A 17,553-nucleotide genomic window follows, 5' to 3' on the forward strand; every position below is an offset into this window, starting at 1 on the left:
GGGATAATTCTTTCGTGATCATCGTACCAAAGAAAAAAAGGTCGTGTGAAATTTTTTTTTTTAATCACAATTTATATTAAAAATTTCGAATCGCCGGGTAACTTGTCATGAGAATTGTTTGATGATCACTTGAAAACATCTCAATTGAGGTCTAACTTATGTTTAAATCATAATTAAGATTAAAAAAACATCTCAAATTGCTGTGGAACCTTTTTCATAATTTATTATGAATAAGTCTCAATTGCTGTGTAAATTATAATGTAATATATATGATATTATACCAAAAAAAAAATCGACAGACCTAAGCAGTTTGAGAGACAACAACAATGCTTATTCCTAATCAGACTTGGAGCCCAGTTTATTTTTAATCTATTTAAAAAAATGTTTGGGGGTGTGGGGGGGGGGTAAAAAAAAGTTTTGAACTTTTGTCAAGTTTGAGTTATTGGGGAAATTATTCTTGGGTGAGGGGAGGAGAAAGGTGATTGGAACTGATTTTTCAGAGAGTCTTACTCCTCTCCCCTTTTTCTCACCCCCCCCCCCCCCCACCTTGTCTCCTTCCCCCTCTCCTTCTCTCCCCATCCTCTCCCTCCCCATTTCCCCCCCCCCCCAAATCCAACCCCACCGTCTCTTTCTCTCTCCCCCTTCCCTCTGGAAGGATTTTGTTAATCTGTTGTGACTGCTGTATAATGTTGCTTCCTCTCCCACCCGCTTCTTCCCCCCCACAAAAAAAAGGAGAATTCTCAGAAACGGACAAGTGCTGTAGAGAACATGACCATTGTGCTCATGTCATCCATCCCTGATGTCCAACTATGGCCACCGGAATTTCAGATGGCACACTCTGAGCCACTGTGACTGCGACAATCGGTAAGTCTTATTGCTTTATGTAGCAAACGAAAGGTGATTAAAAACGACCAAGTAACCACGTCCGGGTTGGTGGTAGTCTCGGGGTAGATGCCACGGAAAATGATTTAGAATGCGGTCCGCAGTTTGAGACTGGCGCCCGCAGTCACGTTGTGCAATTGGCTGCCGCGTTTCGCCCACAAAATACGCAGTCAATTCACTTTACGGTACGTCCTGCGAAGCGCTTTGAGACGTCTCGAAGACGCGATATGGCGCTACGTCAAATGCAAGGGTTATTATTGTTGTCTCTCACCTTTCTGAGGTGTAAGAAAGTCAACAGCAACAGCAGCGACAACTTGCATTTATATAGTGCCCTTCATGTGGGGCAGCGTCTCAGAGTGCCTAACAGTGGCGGAGCTGAAGCCGAGCCCGGGGGAGAGAGGAGGTGACCGTACGCACGGTCAAACAGGAAGATCTTTGGTCGGAAAACCAGGGAAGGAGGAGGGATTGGGGGATGAGAGTTCCAAAGCTTCGGGGAATAGTGGTTGAGAGCAACAACTGCAACTTGCATTGATAAAGCGCCGCTCACGTGGAATGATCTCCCTCCTCTTCCTGTTTTCCTAATGAGGCAATACATTTTTTTTTGCGAGTGGGCAAAAAAATTAAAGGTCCGTAGTCAGCGAGTCCGCACACACTTCTGCTTGCTGAGAATAAATGTGTCGTTACCATCTGTAACTGATGCTGTATTTATATTTTACTCAATTATACATACAATGAATGGTTTGAGTTTGACCACGCAGGAATTATAGGTACACGATAACTATATTCGGTCACTTAATCCACTACTGTTTGTGGGGCACTGCTGTGGTGCAATTGGATGCCGCGTTTCGGCCACAAATACACAGTCACTACACTTTGCAGTATATCGTGTGAAGCGCTTTGAGACGTCTTGAAGATGTGATAAGGCGTTATATCAAATGCCAGGATTATTATTCATTATAAAGGCCAGGATATGAAGGAAAGAGAAATGGGAGGAATATTGAATTTTGGAAATTCTAACATTTGGATTGATTCCCCTCCCCCTCCCCACTCCCCCCCACCCCCCACTCCCGGCAGATTAAAACAATGCTTAAGAGATGTGAATAATACAGCCTCCAGAGTGGTTGGACAAGCCTTCTTCAACGTGTTGGGGGTGCCATGCTTTGACTTTGTCTATGAAGAACAGTGTGTGGAGAGGTACTGGTACGGATGGTGAGTTGACTCCTTAATCTAATGGATCGATCCTAGACATTGGGTGAAAATAATCTTTGGTGGGGAAGGGGGTCTGAGTAAAATTTAGTTAAATATTGGTTATTGATGAGGAATTCCTGGTTACATCTGAAAAGACGTTTTTGCTCATTTGTGCCTACGTGAGTGGGAGTCATCCCACTCGGCTCCTGTTAACTCTGCAATGGTCTTTAATGGGTAAGGTGGTCCTAGCTGTACAAGAAGCAGGAAACTTTGCCAGACATTGCTATCAATGGCTAGCTGTGTGGTTTTAGCTGGTTAGACTCAAGCAGTTACCCCAACACACACTCTGGGTTCCCCAAGCCTTGGCTCTTGCCGACCTGCACCTAATACTTTCCAGAGTTAGGTAAGCAAGATGCGTCCTTCCAGGGAGAGAGTGCGCATTCCATTCCAACATCTATCTCTGGGATTCCCCCCAAAAAGAGCAAGATCTGGTTTCTATTGGCTTTCCTGTTGCTTTTTAAAGGTGCAGGAAGTACGATCGGGTGCCCATCGCTGTCCCCAGAGATTCTGTTCTCTATGACTACGGGGGAGACTTGATTGATGACCTAATTCTGAGGCCAGAGCCTGGTTCGGAGGAGCCCATGACCTTGCCCCCGGCCAGCATTCCCCCGGCATTTACAGCGGCTCCAGGATCTGCCAAGGCAGAGCAGTCGACTCTGGGTCAGATGCTGAATGTGGCGGAGGATGTCCTCAAAGTCATGGCCACCCGTCACCCAGAGCTCGGCCCATTGCAACGATCCCGGGCCGGCGGCGGGGACTGACGAGCGCAAAGCGTCCAGAAGGGCAGGAAGAAGGAGAGGAAAGGGAAGAAAGGCAAGAAGAGGAGGAAGGGCAAAGGGAGGAAGAAGCATCGCAAAGCCAAATGCAGCACGTCTACCAATCGCTTCCCGGGCCTGGAAGACCAGGGAATGCAGGAGCAAGAACTTCCTGGGTGAGGTGGAGAAGATGGAAGTGACAGCACCTCAAGCAAAATGTACTGGACAATTCCTTACAATTGGAGAGAAGCGAAGATATATTCAACCATGTGGATGAACGACGACCCCTACAGGGCTCAACCCATGACTCCAACTTCCCAGACGTTCACTCAAGCGGTCTTGAAACCAGACACCAACTTTCACCTTCGCACGGTGGAAAATCCCGCACCTAGAGAGACGACAACGAACCCTAAGCTTTACCACCAGGTCCCCACCGAGTCAGTCCAAAAGCGAGGTCATCTGGGTGGATTCATCAGTGATGAGATACTGTCACTCGTTGAGGAAGGTCCCAACTCCAAGGCCGTCCAGAAAGGGACTTCTGCCAAAACGCTTCTCAAGGCCACAGCCCACAAAGAGGAGCCTCTCGCCCCGTTGGATGTTCGTCGGAATCTTAAGCTGGTGGAAGGCGGATCGAAACTCGAAGCCAACCATCCCGCCCACGCCTCGCAGCAAAGCAGAGGCAAGAATCGGAAACAGCGTCGCAAGGGCAAGGGAAGGAAAAAGCACCGTCAGAAATCACAGCAGAAAAAAGGACTTGGTTTTACTGAGCACACCTCCGTCTCCCGGGGCAAGACCGCTCGCAGCGAACTCGCTAACTAGCGTTTAAAGTTTCATAATCCGTACTTGAAACGAGCCCAAAAAACACAGCATTGGGAATCATACTATAATTCTCTTAACCATCACGAAATTGGGTTTAGATGTATTGTCACAAGTACAGGAAACAGAGAACTCCCCTTCCTTTAAACAAAAAACAAATTAAGCCCTTCAAGTATAACAACAACTTACATTTATATATATCAAACCCCTGCCCCCTGCCCCCCACCCACGAAAGTGCTCCACAGAGCACTTGGAAGCACGTAAATATATACTCTGTGATTTACTGAAGTTTTCTTGTTGGTTTTTGAACCTTTAGCGTATGGGTTCACGATTTGTAAGAGGCAGACTTGCTAAACTTGCTAAAACCCCAACTTGTGCGAATATTAACACTGTACATATGTTTCTCCTCGTAAAACTCTTTACAACATTAATTGATGGTAATCGATACAAACTTGAAGTATATTCTTTTTAAGAACGTTTCATTAAAATAGCTGCATCCTAATGGATATACACATACATATATCTATAATGTGTGTGTGTGTGCGTGTAACTCTTAGTCTGGTTTGGATATTCGAAGCATTTTGATGGGTTTCTCCATGTGTCTATCAAACCAAAACAGAGCAAAATCCTTTCCTACTTTGATTCCAACCTTATCCTTACACCCCCACCCACCTCCACCACCATCGCCACCAAATATATTGTAGCAAATCCATGGGACAAGATAGATTCTAACATACACAGCCCAGGAAGTCTGTCTATGATGGAAAATTTTCAAAGCTGTGCATTGAGTCATTCAGTGCGGTTCTGGGGTATGCTGTGTTGTCAGAGATGCAGTCCTTCATATGAGACATTAAAACCAATGCCCGTTCTGCCTAGTCAGATGAATAGCAAAGATCTCACTGCCCTGTTTGAAAAATGAAGAGAGTTTCTCTCTCCCGGTGTCCTGGCCATGAATTCCCCCATGGCTGTTCGCTGTGCACAAATTGAGGTGCTGATTTTGCCCACAAGTACATGGTTACTGCACTTCACAGTAAATTACAAATGCAAGGATTCCTATCATTACAACCCTATAAATACAAATACACAGTCACTACACTTGATAGAATTCACTGTCAAGGTGGTTTGACTGTATCTTGTGGGCGAAACACAAACTATAGAGTCAATTCACTTTACAGTAAATTCTGTGAAGCGCTTTGGTTTTGCACCGAAAAGGCTAAGAGACAGCGGCGATTAAAGTAACGGATCCGTGGGGATTTTTTCTTTCCCCTCCTCTCGCTTCATAAATAGGATCATTTCTTCAGGCGTGCAAGAGTTTTTTTTTCTTTTCTAATTAAGTGGCTGATCGGACCTGCCTTACAACCCTCCCCTCTTCCCCCCACCCTCCCCTCTCCCCCCCCCCACCCCCTCTTTCCCCACCCCCAGAATTCACAGGGCATTGACTCCTAAATGCAAACCTCGACCACTTCGCTCAGGTTAAAATGTAAGAACCTCTTCCCCGTATCGTTATGGCATTAAATCAAAGCTCCGACACTGCACTCTGGAGGCAGAACAATGCGTTCTATGTCTAAAAGCTCTCTTTATATCCCTTGCGCCCTTCACTCCCTCCGACCCTCCCTCCTTCAGAGTATCAGCACTCTCTCCTCTGAGTCAGATGGTTGTGGGTTCAAGCCCCACTTAAGGACTAAGCTGACGCTCCAGTGCAGTGCTGGGGGTCTCGTCTGCCTGTTCATGTGGACGTTAAAGATGACACTGTTCGTTAAACGTTACACTGTTCGAAAGGAGAAGGGAATTTCTCTCTCTCTATGTCCTGGCCAACAATCCCCCGAATAAAATTATTCCTTGCATTTGATACAGCGCCTTACCATGTTGTTGCGACGTCTCAAAGCGCTTCACAGGATACACTGTAAAGTGGAGTGACTGTGTATTTTGTGGGTGAAACGCGGCAGCCAACTGCGCCTGGCAGTGTCACCACAAACAGTCCGTGGATTGAGTTAACAATCGATTAACAACCGGGTTCCTACTTACTGCTAGGAAAACCGAGACGTGAGCAGTAAGGAAACTTGCCGGAGGTTTCGCCCTGCCCTGGAATCAAACCCGGGTGCTCTCGCTTGCGAGGTGAGGGCTCTAACCACTGCGCTACAGGACTCCACATTTCTCCCCTTCCTGCAGCGCGCGCCCCCCCCCACCCCCTCGATGAAACCGCTCCTTAGCACTCAACGCAAAGTGGGTTTGATACAGCCAGACTCCCTCTCTTTCCTCCCACATTCAATGCAAGTGAAGCAGCAACGACTCGCTCAGTGCTGGCTGGTTCAGCCGTGAACGAGCCCCACTTGCTGTGAGATGCTCCTCGGCTCTTGCAGACGCCAGGAGCACAGCTGCGAGGTGCTGGAATCATGGTCACAGCTGCTATTAGCAGGGCGTTAACCGCAAGTAACCCCTCTCTCCCGCCTGAGACCTGCTTTGTGAACAGTAGAGAAAGGAGTCTGGAGCTCTGTGACCGCAAGTTACCCTGCATTCCACAGCACAGAGCAAGGCTGGAGAGAGAGCACCAGCAAACCTCTCCCGATGGGATTGCATTCACATTCACATACACATACATATCTACGTGCATTTGTACGCGTGTATGTACACATGCACACGCGTAAAATAAACGCATGTAAAAAAATAATAATAATAATAATAATAATGCGGTCACTCAATCCACGACTGTGTGTGGGACACTCACCGCTGTGCGCAATCGGCCGCCGCGTTTCACCCACAACACATACATTCAATTCGCTTTACAGTACATTCTGCGAAGCGCTTTGAGACGTCTCGAAGACGTGACAAGACGCTGGATCAAACATAAGGGTTATTATTGTTATTTACAGCGTGTATGCGTGTGTTTGTGTGTGTGTGTTTCTGTGTGTATTTATGTGTATGTGTAATATATGTTTTATAACACATATATGTGTATGTAATGTATAATGTTTATATACGTGTATGTATATCTATCTATACCGTGTATGTATAGATAGCTGTGTGTATGTGCTTCAGGCATACAGGGAGTTTTAGAAAACGTTAAAAGTTTTCGCCAACTTTCTTCCTGCAAGAAAGTTTGTGGAGTGTCGATTTCACGATCAAAGGGGATTTTTTTTTTGGTGGCTGTTACAAGGTGGGGGGATTGTGGGGGGATTGTGGGGGGATAGGGAGAAATGTGGGCATGAATAATCTGAAACACGTGTCGAACGTGAAATGCAATCTAGAATGGGCTGAGTATTGAGCATTTTAAGGCGAATGCATGCATTTTAATCTAGATTTAATTTCATTTTACATCTAATTTTAATTTTAGATTTAACTTAATTCTAAACCTAGAGTGAGTTGAGCATTGAGTATTGAAATTTTAGGTTAACCCATGAAGACTCTCACACACAGACACAGACAAAACAACAGGATAAAGTGTGTGTTTTTTAATCACAAGTTTAGAAAGATCTAAAGGTTCATTTGTGTGTTTTTGTTCCTTTAAACAGAAGTGTTAAATGCCTCATTGCTCTCTCTCTCTCTCTTCTGTTTTTTTGTTTCTGGGAGTGAGTTAAAAGGATCGATTAAGTCTTTATTTCCTTCCCTCTCTCTTTCTCTCTCTTACTCCCTATTTTTCACACTCACTCCCTCCCTCTCTCTCACTCTCTCACACACACACACAAACTTATTCTCTCATTCTTTTATTTCCTTCCCCCTCTCTCTCTTACACACACCCCATCTTTCACAAGCTCTCTCTTTCTCTTTCATCCCTCTCTTTCACATACACTCTCTTACAGTCCTTTATTTCCTTCTCTCTCTCTCTCACACATACATATCCCTCTCTTTCATTCACTCTCTTTCTCACAGTTGTTCTCACACACTCCCTCCCTCCCCCCCCCTCTCTCTCTCCCTTGAGGGCATTCCAACCCCACTTTTCATGCAGAGTTGGTGGAGCTGAATTTACATCCATCCATCCATCCATCAGGTGATGGGAGAGAAAGCTCTGGGATTAGAAGGTCGAACTTGCCAAGAACAATTTGATTGATGCAATCTCCTCCCCCCCTCTCTTCCCCCTCCCCATCCCCTGGGGGTGGGGGGGGAAGAGTAGAACATCGCCTGTTAACTCGGATGATTTTACATCAGTCGACTTTCTCCATTCACCACTGATGTAGTTAACGTTTTTATAGGCTGTGAGCAGGACAAAGAGATCTGGGGTAAAGTCACTGGGAATGGCTAAACCATCCTGAACAATGACTCTCAGATAGACTTGCTACGAGCACTTTGATAATTCTGTTTGCGAACGTCTTCGGAGAAGAGGAGGAAGGAGGGAGGGAGGAGGGAGGAAAGGGGAAACGTGCGAATGATTAATTGGTTGAAGTTAGGTGTGTGCCCTTTGTGTGTGTCCTGTAATTGCGGAGGGAGAGAAAGAGGGAGAACAATTCTCTCCTAAAATAAAAATAATAATGAATAATAATAACCCTTGCATTTGATATAACGCTTTATCACGTCGGTGAGACGTCTCAAAGGGCTTTACAGAATATACTGTAGAGTGGACTGGCCGTGCATTTAAGAACATATAAGAACATACGAAATCCTGGACGAAAAAAGACCAAGGTCTATCTAGTTTGCCTTCCACCTTCTTGGTGGTCGCATGCAATATAATATCCATGCAATATAAGGTGACCATAAGCACGGTTGAAAAGGAAGGTCTTCAGGCGCTATCTGAAAAAGGGGAAAGTGGGGGCAAGGTGTACGCATTGAGGGAGAGCGTTCCAGAGTTTCGGGACGTAGCGGCTGAAAGCATGGTGGGGCGGAGGCGATAGGGCATCGCAAAGCTCAACAAGGTGGTCCGGGCTGTAACAAAGGCGCTGTAAAACAAATGCAAAGGTTAGCAACTGCAAATAAACCAGCAAATAAAATTCCGAGGAGAGCCCTGGCTATGTTTGAAAACTTTTTAAACATAGCCTTTCAGAATATTGCATGAAAGCAAATAAAGTTATCTGAGCTCTCCTCAAACAGAAGCATTTTTTGAATTGAGGATTTGATATATATATATATATGTGAATATATATATACACACACACAGACAGAACCCCCCACCCCCCACACACACACACACACTTTCATGTGGGAAACTATATGGAGGACACGTTTTAACACGTTCAACTATTTCAACAGGTTTTGTTTATGAACACATGGAGCGTTGAAGTACAGTTTGTCTGAATGTTCAATGTTCTCACGCTTACATTTATTCCCAGAGAGAGGGAGGGAGGGAGGGAGGATTGGAGGAGGAGAGAGAGAAAGACGGACAGGACAGACAGAAAACCCACACCACAATGCAGCCCTCAGAAGTTTGGGATAAATCTAAGAAACAAGAACTTAACGCTGATCGGTCCTTAAACATCATCCGATGTGGGATCGCCAAGGAAACCACTTCATTAACACTCCTCCCTCCCCCTTTTCGAGAGAGAAAACACACACACACACACACACACACACAAGTCTCCTGTCACTCTGCTGGATTCACAGTGGTGGAAGAAAGAGGAGGTGGTGGGGGGAGAGAGAGAGAGAGAGATAGAGTGAGAGATAGAGATAGATGGATAGATAGATAGAAAAAAAGAAAGAAAGAAAGAAAGAAAGAAAGAAAGAAAGAAAGAAAGAAAGAAAGAAAGAAAGAAAGAAAGAAAGAAAGAAAGAAAAGAAAGAAAGAAAAGAAAGAAAGAAAGAAAGAAAGAAAGAAAGAAAAGAAAGAAGTTCCTCCAGGGGTAACTTGCGGTCAGAGTTGAGGGTAATTGTCAGGGGTGGGGGGTTACGAGAGGGAGAGGTACCTTCTTAACGAGGCGAGTGTTTGGAGCTGAGCTCCAGGGGGGTGGTGGGGTGGGGGGGGGGGGGAGAGAAGGGAAAGGGAGGCAAATAGTAGGCGCTGTCCCTCGGGTTGTGGTGCTGAAAACTGGTGGCGAACCCAGCTGGAGATGTGGGTGTGGGTGGCAATGGTCTTCCTGCCTTTCCACGGGCGAGGATTTGGCCAGTGCTCGCTCCTACCAGGCTCAGGGCAAGGGAGAGAGACAGCGAGAGTGGGGGGCAGAGAGGACAACCCGCACATGGTCAGGGTCCTGGTCAACGGCTCTCGCTGCGCCCAGTTGACTCTCTCCGGCCACCGGCGGGTCCTGGTGGAGATCTCAGACGGCCTGGAGATGGTCAGGTCCACGATGGAGCTGGACCCGGTGGCGGGGGTGGGGGTTGGGAGGATGGTTGGGTGCTCGCTCACCCGGCACCCAGAGGCGGTGGGGACTTTCACGAGGTCCTGCAAGGCCAAGGAGGATGAAAGGGGGCGGGAGGGGGTTCTCTCTGCCCTGGGGGAGCAGGGCTGGAGGCTACACATGGAGATGGAGGGGGAGATCGGGCGCTGTAGGTCCTTCCAGCGTGAGAGAGCGGCTCTGGCCACTACCCGGACCTGGCCCCCGCAACCGAGAAGTTTTGCGGAAAATTCTGCAGAAAATTTTGCGGAAAATTCTGCAGAAGATTCTGCGGAAAGCCCTGTTCCCCACAGGGCTAAGAGGGGTTTGACTTATCCAGGAACACTCTGGTGCGGAATGGGGAACAACGCTGACACTTACCAGCACCTGGGTAAGAACCTGCATCAATTAATATGCTTTATTAAAAAAAATGTCCCAAATTTGCTGTTTTAAATTATAATTTATATATATATTTTTTAAAAAATCCGCAAATCGTCACGTAACGTTTTGCCATCATTCTTTTATGACCATTTCCCTCCCCCTAAAACATTTCAAATCACTGGGTAACTTTTAGGGATAATTCTTTCGTGATCATCGTACCAAAGAAAAAAAGGTCATGTGAAATTTTTTTTTTTAATTACAATTTATATTAAAAATCTCGAATCGCCGGGTAACTTGTCATGAGAATTGTTTCATGATCACTTGAAAACATCTCAATTGAGGTCTAACTTATGTTTAAATCATAATTAAGATTAAAAAAACATCTCAAATTGCTGTGGAACCTTTTTCATAATTTATTATGAATAAGTCTCAATTGCTGTGTAAATTATAATGTAATATATATGATATTATACCAAAAAAAAAATCCACAGACCTAAGCAGTTTGAGAGCCAACACAATGCTTATTCCTAATCAGACTTGGAGCCCAGTTTATTTTTAATCTATTTAAAAAAATGTTTGGGGGTGTGGGGGGGGGGTAAAAAAAAGTTTTGAACTTTTGTCAAGTTTGAGTTATTGGGGAAATTATTCTTGGGTGAGGGGAGGAGAAAGGTGATTGGAACTGATTTTTCAGAGAGTCTTACTCCTCTCCCCTTTTTCTCACCCCCCCCCCCCCCCCACCTTGTCTCCTTCCCCCTCTCCTTCTCTCCCCCATCCTCTCCCTCCCCATTTCCCCCCCCCCCCAAACCAACCCCACCGTCTCTTTCTCTCTCCCCCTTCCCTCTAGAAGGATTTTGTTAATCTGTTGTGACTGCTGTATAATGTTGCTTCCTCTCCCACCCGCTTCTCCCCCCCCAAAAAAAAGGAGAATTCTCAGAAACGGACAAGTGCTGTAGAGAACATGACCATTGTGCTCATGTCATCCATCCCCTGATGTCCAACTATGGCCACCGGAATTTCAGATGGCACACTCTGAGCCACTGTGACTGCGACAATCGGTAAGTCTTATTGCTTTATGTAGCAAACGAAAGGTGATTAAAAACGACCAAGTAACCACGTCCGGGTTGGTGGTAGTCTCGGGGTAGATGCCACGGAAAATGATTTAGAATGCGGTCCGCAGTTTGAGGCTGGCGCCCGCAGTCACGTTGTGCAATTGGCTGCCGCGTTTCGCCCACAAAATACGCAGTCAATTCACTTTACGGTACGTGCTGCGAAGCGCTTTGAGACGTCTCGAAGACGCGATATGGCGCTACGTCAAATGCAAGAGTTATTATTATTGTCTCTCACCTTTCTGAGGTGTAAGAAAGTCAACAGCAACAGCAGCGACAACTTGCATTTATATAGTGCCCTTCATGTGGGGCAGCGTCTCAGAGTGCCTAACAGTGGCGGAGCCTGAAGCCGAGCCCGGGGGAGAGAGGAGGTGACCGTACGCACGGTCAAACAGGAAGATCTTTGGTCGGAAAACCAGGGAAGGAGGAGGGATTGGGGGATGAGAGTTCCAAAGCTTCGGGGAATAGTGGTTGAGAGCAACAACTGCAACTTGCATTGATAAAGCGCCGCTCACGTGGAATGATCTCCCTCCTCTTCCTGTTTTCCTAATGAGGCAATACATTTTTTTTGCGAGTGGGCAAAAAAATTAAAGGTCCGTAGTCAGCGAGTCCGCACACACTTCTGCTTGCTGAGAATAAATGTGTCGTTACCATCTGTAACTGATGCTGTATTTATATTTCTACTCAATTATACATACAATGAATGGTTTGAGTTTGACCACGCAGGAATTATAGGTACACGATAACTATATTCGGTCACTTAATCCACTACTGTTTGTGGGGCACTGTTGTGTGCAATTGGATGCCGCGTTTCGGCCACAAAATACACAGTCACTACACTTTGCAGTATATCGTGTGAAGCGCTTTGAGACGTCTTGAAGATGTGATAAGGCGTTATATCAAATGCCAGGATTATTATTCATTATAAAGGCCAGGATATGAAGGAAAGAGAAATGGGAGGAATATTGAATTTTGGAAATTCTAACATTTGGAATGATTCCCCTCCCCCTCCCCTCCCTACCCCCACCCCCCACTCCCGGCAGATTAAAACAATGCTTAAGAGATGTGAATAATACAGCCTCCAGAGTGGTTGGACAAGCCTTCTTCAACGTGTTGGGGGTGCCATGCTTTGACTTTGTCTATGAAGAACAGTGTGTGGAGAGGTACTGGTACGGATGGTGAGTTGACTCCTTAATCTAATGGATCGATCCTAGACATTGGGTGAAAATAATCTTTGGTGGGGAAGGGGGTCTGAGTAAAATTTAGTTAAATATTGGTTATTGATGAGGAATTCCTGGTTACATCTGAAAAGAAGTTTTTGCTCATTTGTGCCTACGTGAGTGGGAGTCATCCCAATCGGCTCCTGTTAACTCTGCAATGGCCTTTAATGGGTAAGGTGGTCCTAGCTGTACAAGAAGCAGGAAACTTTGCCAGACATTGCTATCAATGGCTAGCTGTGTGGTTTTAGCTGGTTAGACTCAAGCAGTTACCCCAACACACACTCTGGGTTCCCCAAGCCTTGGCTCTTGCCGACCTGCACCTAATACTTTCCAGAGTTAGGTAAGCAAGATGCGTCCTTCCAGGGAGAGAGTGCGCATTCCATTCCAACAATCTATCTCTGGGATTCCCCCCAAAAAGAGCAAGATCTGGTTTCTCATTGGCTTTCCTGTTGCTTTTTAAAGGTGCAGGAAGTACGATCGGGTGCCCATCGCTGTCCCCAGAGATTCTGTTCTCTATGACTACGGGGGAGACTTGATTGATGACCTAATTCTGAGGCCAGAGCCTGGTTCGGAGGAGCCCATGACCTTGCCCCCGGCCAGCATTCCCCCGGCATTTACAGCGGCTCCAGGATCTGCCAAGGCAGAGCAGTCGACTCTGGGTCAGATGCTGAATGTGGCCGAGGATGTCCTCAAAGTCATGGCCACCGTCACCCAGAGCTCGGCCCATTGCAACGATCCGGGCGGCGCCACGGGGACTGACGAGCGCAAAGCGTCCGAGAAGGGCAGGAAGAAGGAGAGGAAAGGGAAGAAAGGCAAGAAGAGGAGGAAGGGCAAAGGGAGGAAGAAGCATCGCAAAGCCAAATGCAGCACGTCTACCAATCGCTTCCCGGGCCTGGAAGACCAGGGAATGCAGAGCAAGAACTTCCTGGGTGAGGTGGAGAAGATTGGAAGTGACAAGCACCTCAAGCAAAATGTACTGGACAATTCCTTGCAATTGGAGAGAAGCGAAGATATATTCAACCATGTGATGAACGACGACCCCTACAGGGCTCAACCCATGACTCCAACTTCCCAGACGTTCACTCAAGCGGTCTTGAAACCAGACACCAACTTTCACCTTCGCACGGTGGAAAATCCCGCACCTAGAGAGACGACAACGAACCCTAAGCTTTACCACCAGGTCCCCACCGAGTCAGTCCAAAAGCGAGGTCATCTGGGTGGATTCGTCAGTGATGAGATACTGTCACTCGTTGAGGAAGGTCCCAACTCCAAGGCCGTCCAGAAAGGGACTTCTGCCAAAACGCTTCTCAAGGCCACAGCCCACAAAGAGGAGCCTCTCGCCCCGTTGGATGTTCGTCGGAATCTTAAGCTGGTGGAAGGCGGATCGAAACTCGAAGCCAACCATCCCGCCCACGCCTCGCAGCAAAGCAGAGGCAAGAATCGGAAACAGCGTCGCAAGGGCAAGGGAAGGAAAAAGCACCGTCAGAAATCACAGCAGAAAAAAGGACTTGGTTTTACTGAGCACACCTCCGTCTCCCGGGGCAAGACCGCTCGCAGCGAACTCGCTAACTAGCGTTTAAAGTTTCATAATCCGTACTTGAAACGAGCCCAAAAAACACAGCATTGGGAATCATACTAAAATTCTCTTAACCATCACGAAATTGGGTTTAGATGTATTGTCACAAGTACAGGAAGCAGAGAACTCCCCTTCCTTTAAACAAAAAACAAATTAAGCCCTTCAAGTATAACAACAACTTACATTTATATATATCAAACCCCTGCCCCCTGCCCCCCACCCACGAAAGTGCTCCACAGAGCACTTGGAAGCACGTAAATATATACTCTGTGATTTACTGAAGTTTTCTTGTTGGTTTTTGAACCTTTAGCGTATGGGTTCACGATTTGTAAGAGGCAGACTTGCTAAACTTGCTAAAACCCCAACTTGTGCGAATATTAACACTGTACATATGTTTCTCCTCGTAAAACTCTTTACAACATTAATTGATGGTAATCGATACAAACTTGAAGTATATTCTTTTTAAGAACGTTTCATTAAAATAGCTGCATCCTAATGGATATACACATACATATATCTATAATATGTGTGTGTGTGTGTGTGCGTGTAACTCTTAGTCTGGTTTGGATATTCGAAGCATTTTGATGGGTTTCTCCATGTGTCTATCAAACCAAAACAGAGCAAAATCCTTTCCTACTTTGATTCCAACCTTATCCTTACACCCCCACCCACCTCCACCACCATCGCCACCAAATATATTGCAGCAAATCCATGGGACAAGATAGATTCTAACATACACAGCCCAGGAAGTCTGTCTATGATGGAAAATTTTCAAAGCTGTGCATTGAGTCAGTTCAGTGCGGTTCTGGGGTATGCTGTGTTGTCAGAGATGCAGTCCTTCATATGAGACATTAAAACCAATGCCCCTTCTGCCTAGTCAGATGAATAGCAAAGATCTCACTGCCCTGTTTGAAAAATGAAGAGAGTTTCTCTCTCCCGGTGTCCTGGCCATGAATTCCCCCATGGCTGTTCGCTGTGCACAAATTGAGGTGCTGATTTTGCCCACAAGTACATGGTTACTGCACTTCACAGTAAATTACAAATGCAAGGATTCCTATCATTACAACCCTATAAATACAAATACACAGTCACTACACTTGATAGCAATTATCTGGGAAGCTCACCCAGCTTCCAAGGAATGACATCTGCACATTTGCACTTTGCAGCAGGGCTTATGTGGTAATAAACATAATGCAATCCAAATAACCTTCATTGTAACCACAACAGCATCCATCACAGTTGGTACAGATCAGTCATGACATCCTTATAGATTAGAGTGGTTGTTAGTCGATTGGCGGATCGCTTTTCCGGGGGTAATAACCTCTTCAAAAAATAATAATCATAATGTGGCCACTCAATCCGCAACGGTTTGTGGGACGCTGCTGTGTGCAATTGGCTGCCGCCTTTCACCCACAAATTACTCTGTCAATTCACTTTACAGTATATTCTGTGAAGCGCTTTGAGACGTCTCAACGACGTGATAAGGCGCTACATCAAATGCAAGGATTATTATTAATGGGTTCCCATTCACTAAAACTGAAGTATTCTCACTGAGAAAAAATACCTTTTCTTGTATTGACTTTAGAATTCAAGTCCCATTGTGAGTTCAACTTGACTCAATGTTGCATAGCTAATTGGGTCGGTGCTGTGACATTAGCTGAACTGATGTTTCGAAGCTGCTGGTGTGCAAAACACCGATTAATGTGATTAAACCAATGCTAAAGTTTGCAAACCGCTATTAATTGAACCCAACATGATGAGGCCTTACACTGCCATTCATGACGTTAATAATCAGTGTAAAGGGTTTCCGCTGATGGAGAAATCACCGCATTGCTCTATGGCAATTTACTATTACAGCATTGGTAATAAAGGCTGTGGAGTCTTAGAGCTGAAAGAAGATTAATGCCTTAGCATTCCAGTATAAAGGCTAATCTCTGTAAACTATGTGATGCAGGAAAGTCTACTATTTTCTGCAAGCTAAATCCCAACAGAAATCAAATCTGCTCGAACCATCATTAAACCCACATCGCCTGATCCTCACATGCTTCCATTTGTTTCCATGCGTTCCGCCCACAGATATGCAGTCAATTCACTTTGCAGTATATTCGTGGGAGTCCTGTGGCTCAGTGGTTAGAGCACTCGCCTCGCGAGCGAGAGGATCTGGGTTTGATTCCCGGCCAGGGTGACTCCACACGCCTGTTCACCTAGCAGTAAGTAGGAAATCGATTATTAGTCGATTGGCGGATCAACTTTTCTGGGGATAATAATTCATTCAAAAAATAAGAATTTGGTCACGTAATCCACGCCTATTCGTGGGGACACTGCTGTGCGCAGTTGGCTATCCCGTTTCGCCCACAAATACAGTCAAATTCACTTTACAGTATATTCTGTAGGATTATTCTTATTCTGCGAAGCGCCTCAATGACATGATAAGGCGCTATATCAAATGCAAGGATTATTGTTACTAATAATATTATTAAAGCTGCATCTTTTTACGAGAGTTACGATCGAAACATTCGCCCACAAAATACCCAGCTGCTACCTTTCCCTCTTTGTCCTGACGCTTCCCGAGTCGAAGCCAACTTGTACAGCTCACGGCAACTCGCAACATCAAGAATAAGTGTAATCAAGAAACATCAAGACACCCAGCTAGCTTGGTGTATTAGTTTATTCATGGAGAGAGATAGATACAGTACACTTCAAGAATGGCAAGCATGATAAAGAATACAGTTCAAGTTCTTTTTGCGTCCCGAACACAAATAATGTACATTTTCTGAAGCCATATAAACTTATCGAAACAAACAACCGAGTGGATGAGAACAATAATTTTTTTTCAGGCCGGCAAGGGTTTGCCACCAATTCAGTCCGTGGGTGGGTTGGGAGGGGGGAAAGGGGGGAGAGGCAGGCTTAGCAAGAGAAGATGCAAGTGATAAAAGCAGCCTTTTTTTTTGTTTTAACTTCAGTGTAAAACGTTACACAACTGGAACATAACACGTCAGATGTCACAGCATTGTTCTGAGCAAGTGGGGCCCCTTTTTTTACACACACTGGATCAGTCAAAGTCAAGAACACATTCAAACCAGCGAAAACTCAAAATGTATTTCCATGTAAGTAAACAATAGCCCGGTAGATTTACTCAAACCGTATATAGGCTGTATTATTTTAAATAAAATACATCGCTACGTTAGTGCCTATTGTGCAGCCGCAATTGTTTGTGTGAAAAAATTCAACCCAGTTTTTAAATCGCATTATATCTACACTTATTACAAACTTTTTTTTTTTTTTTTGAAAGGTATTGAAAATAGTTAACAAGAGTAACTCACAATTGTACAA

General features: G+C 45.5%; 2 protein-coding genes across 2 annotated transcripts; both read left to right on the forward strand.

Moving 5' to 3' along the window:
- Window positions 1-799: 799 nt before the first annotated feature.
- LOC121849771 (group 3 secretory phospholipase A2-like) lies at window positions 800-2,891 on the forward strand. The gene is made up of 3 exons (XM_042338564.1): window positions 800-864; window positions 1,957-2,091; window positions 2,594-2,891. The coding sequence occupies exons 1-3, from the start codon at window positions 800-802 to the stop codon at window positions 2,889-2,891; spliced, it is 498 nt and encodes a 165-aa protein (XP_042194498.1).
- Window positions 2,892-10,270: 7,379 nt separating this feature from the next.
- On the forward strand, window positions 10,271-14,348 carry LOC103180664. Its single transcript, XM_007896646.2, has 4 exons — window positions 10,271-10,328; window positions 11,241-11,373; window positions 12,468-12,602; window positions 13,107-14,348. Exons 1-4 carry the CDS (start codon window positions 10,295-10,297, stop codon window positions 14,215-14,217), a joined length of 1,413 nt encoding a protein of 470 aa, XP_007894837.2. The 5' UTR covers window positions 10,271-10,294; the 3' UTR covers window positions 14,218-14,348.
- The last annotated feature ends 3,205 nt before the right edge of the window (window positions 14,349-17,553 follow it).

Source organism: Callorhinchus milii, unplaced genomic scaffold, assembly GCF_018977255.1.
Source record: "Callorhinchus milii isolate IMCB2004 unplaced genomic scaffold, IMCB_Cmil_1.0 Scaffold10, whole genome shotgun sequence".
In the NCBI taxonomy this organism is placed as follows: domain Eukaryota; kingdom Metazoa; phylum Chordata; class Chondrichthyes; order Chimaeriformes; family Callorhinchidae; genus Callorhinchus; species Callorhinchus milii.

Excerpts from the sequence above, each read along its gene's own strand:
- LOC121849771 (XM_042338564.1), top strand. The coding sequence starts at position 800 with ATGTCCAACTATGGCCACCGGAATTTCAGATGGCACACTCTGAGCCAC. Across the intron at positions 865-1,956 it reads CACTGTGACTGCGACAATCG|ATTAAAACAATGCTTAAGAG; the intron begins GTAAGTCTTATT and ends CACTCCCGGCAG. Across the intron at positions 2,092-2,593 it reads GAGAGGTACTGGTACGGATG|GTGCAGGAAGTACGATCGGG; the intron begins GTGAGTTGACTC and ends TGCTTTTTAAAG.
- LOC103180664 (XM_007896646.2), top strand. The coding sequence starts at position 10,295 with ATGGGGAACAACGCTGACACTTACCAGCACCTGG. Across the intron at positions 11,374-12,467 it reads CACTGTGACTGCGACAATCG|ATTAAAACAATGCTTAAGAG; the intron begins GTAAGTCTTATT and ends CACTCCCGGCAG. Across the intron at positions 12,603-13,106 it reads GAGAGGTACTGGTACGGATG|GTGCAGGAAGTACGATCGGG; the intron begins GTGAGTTGACTC and ends TGCTTTTTAAAG.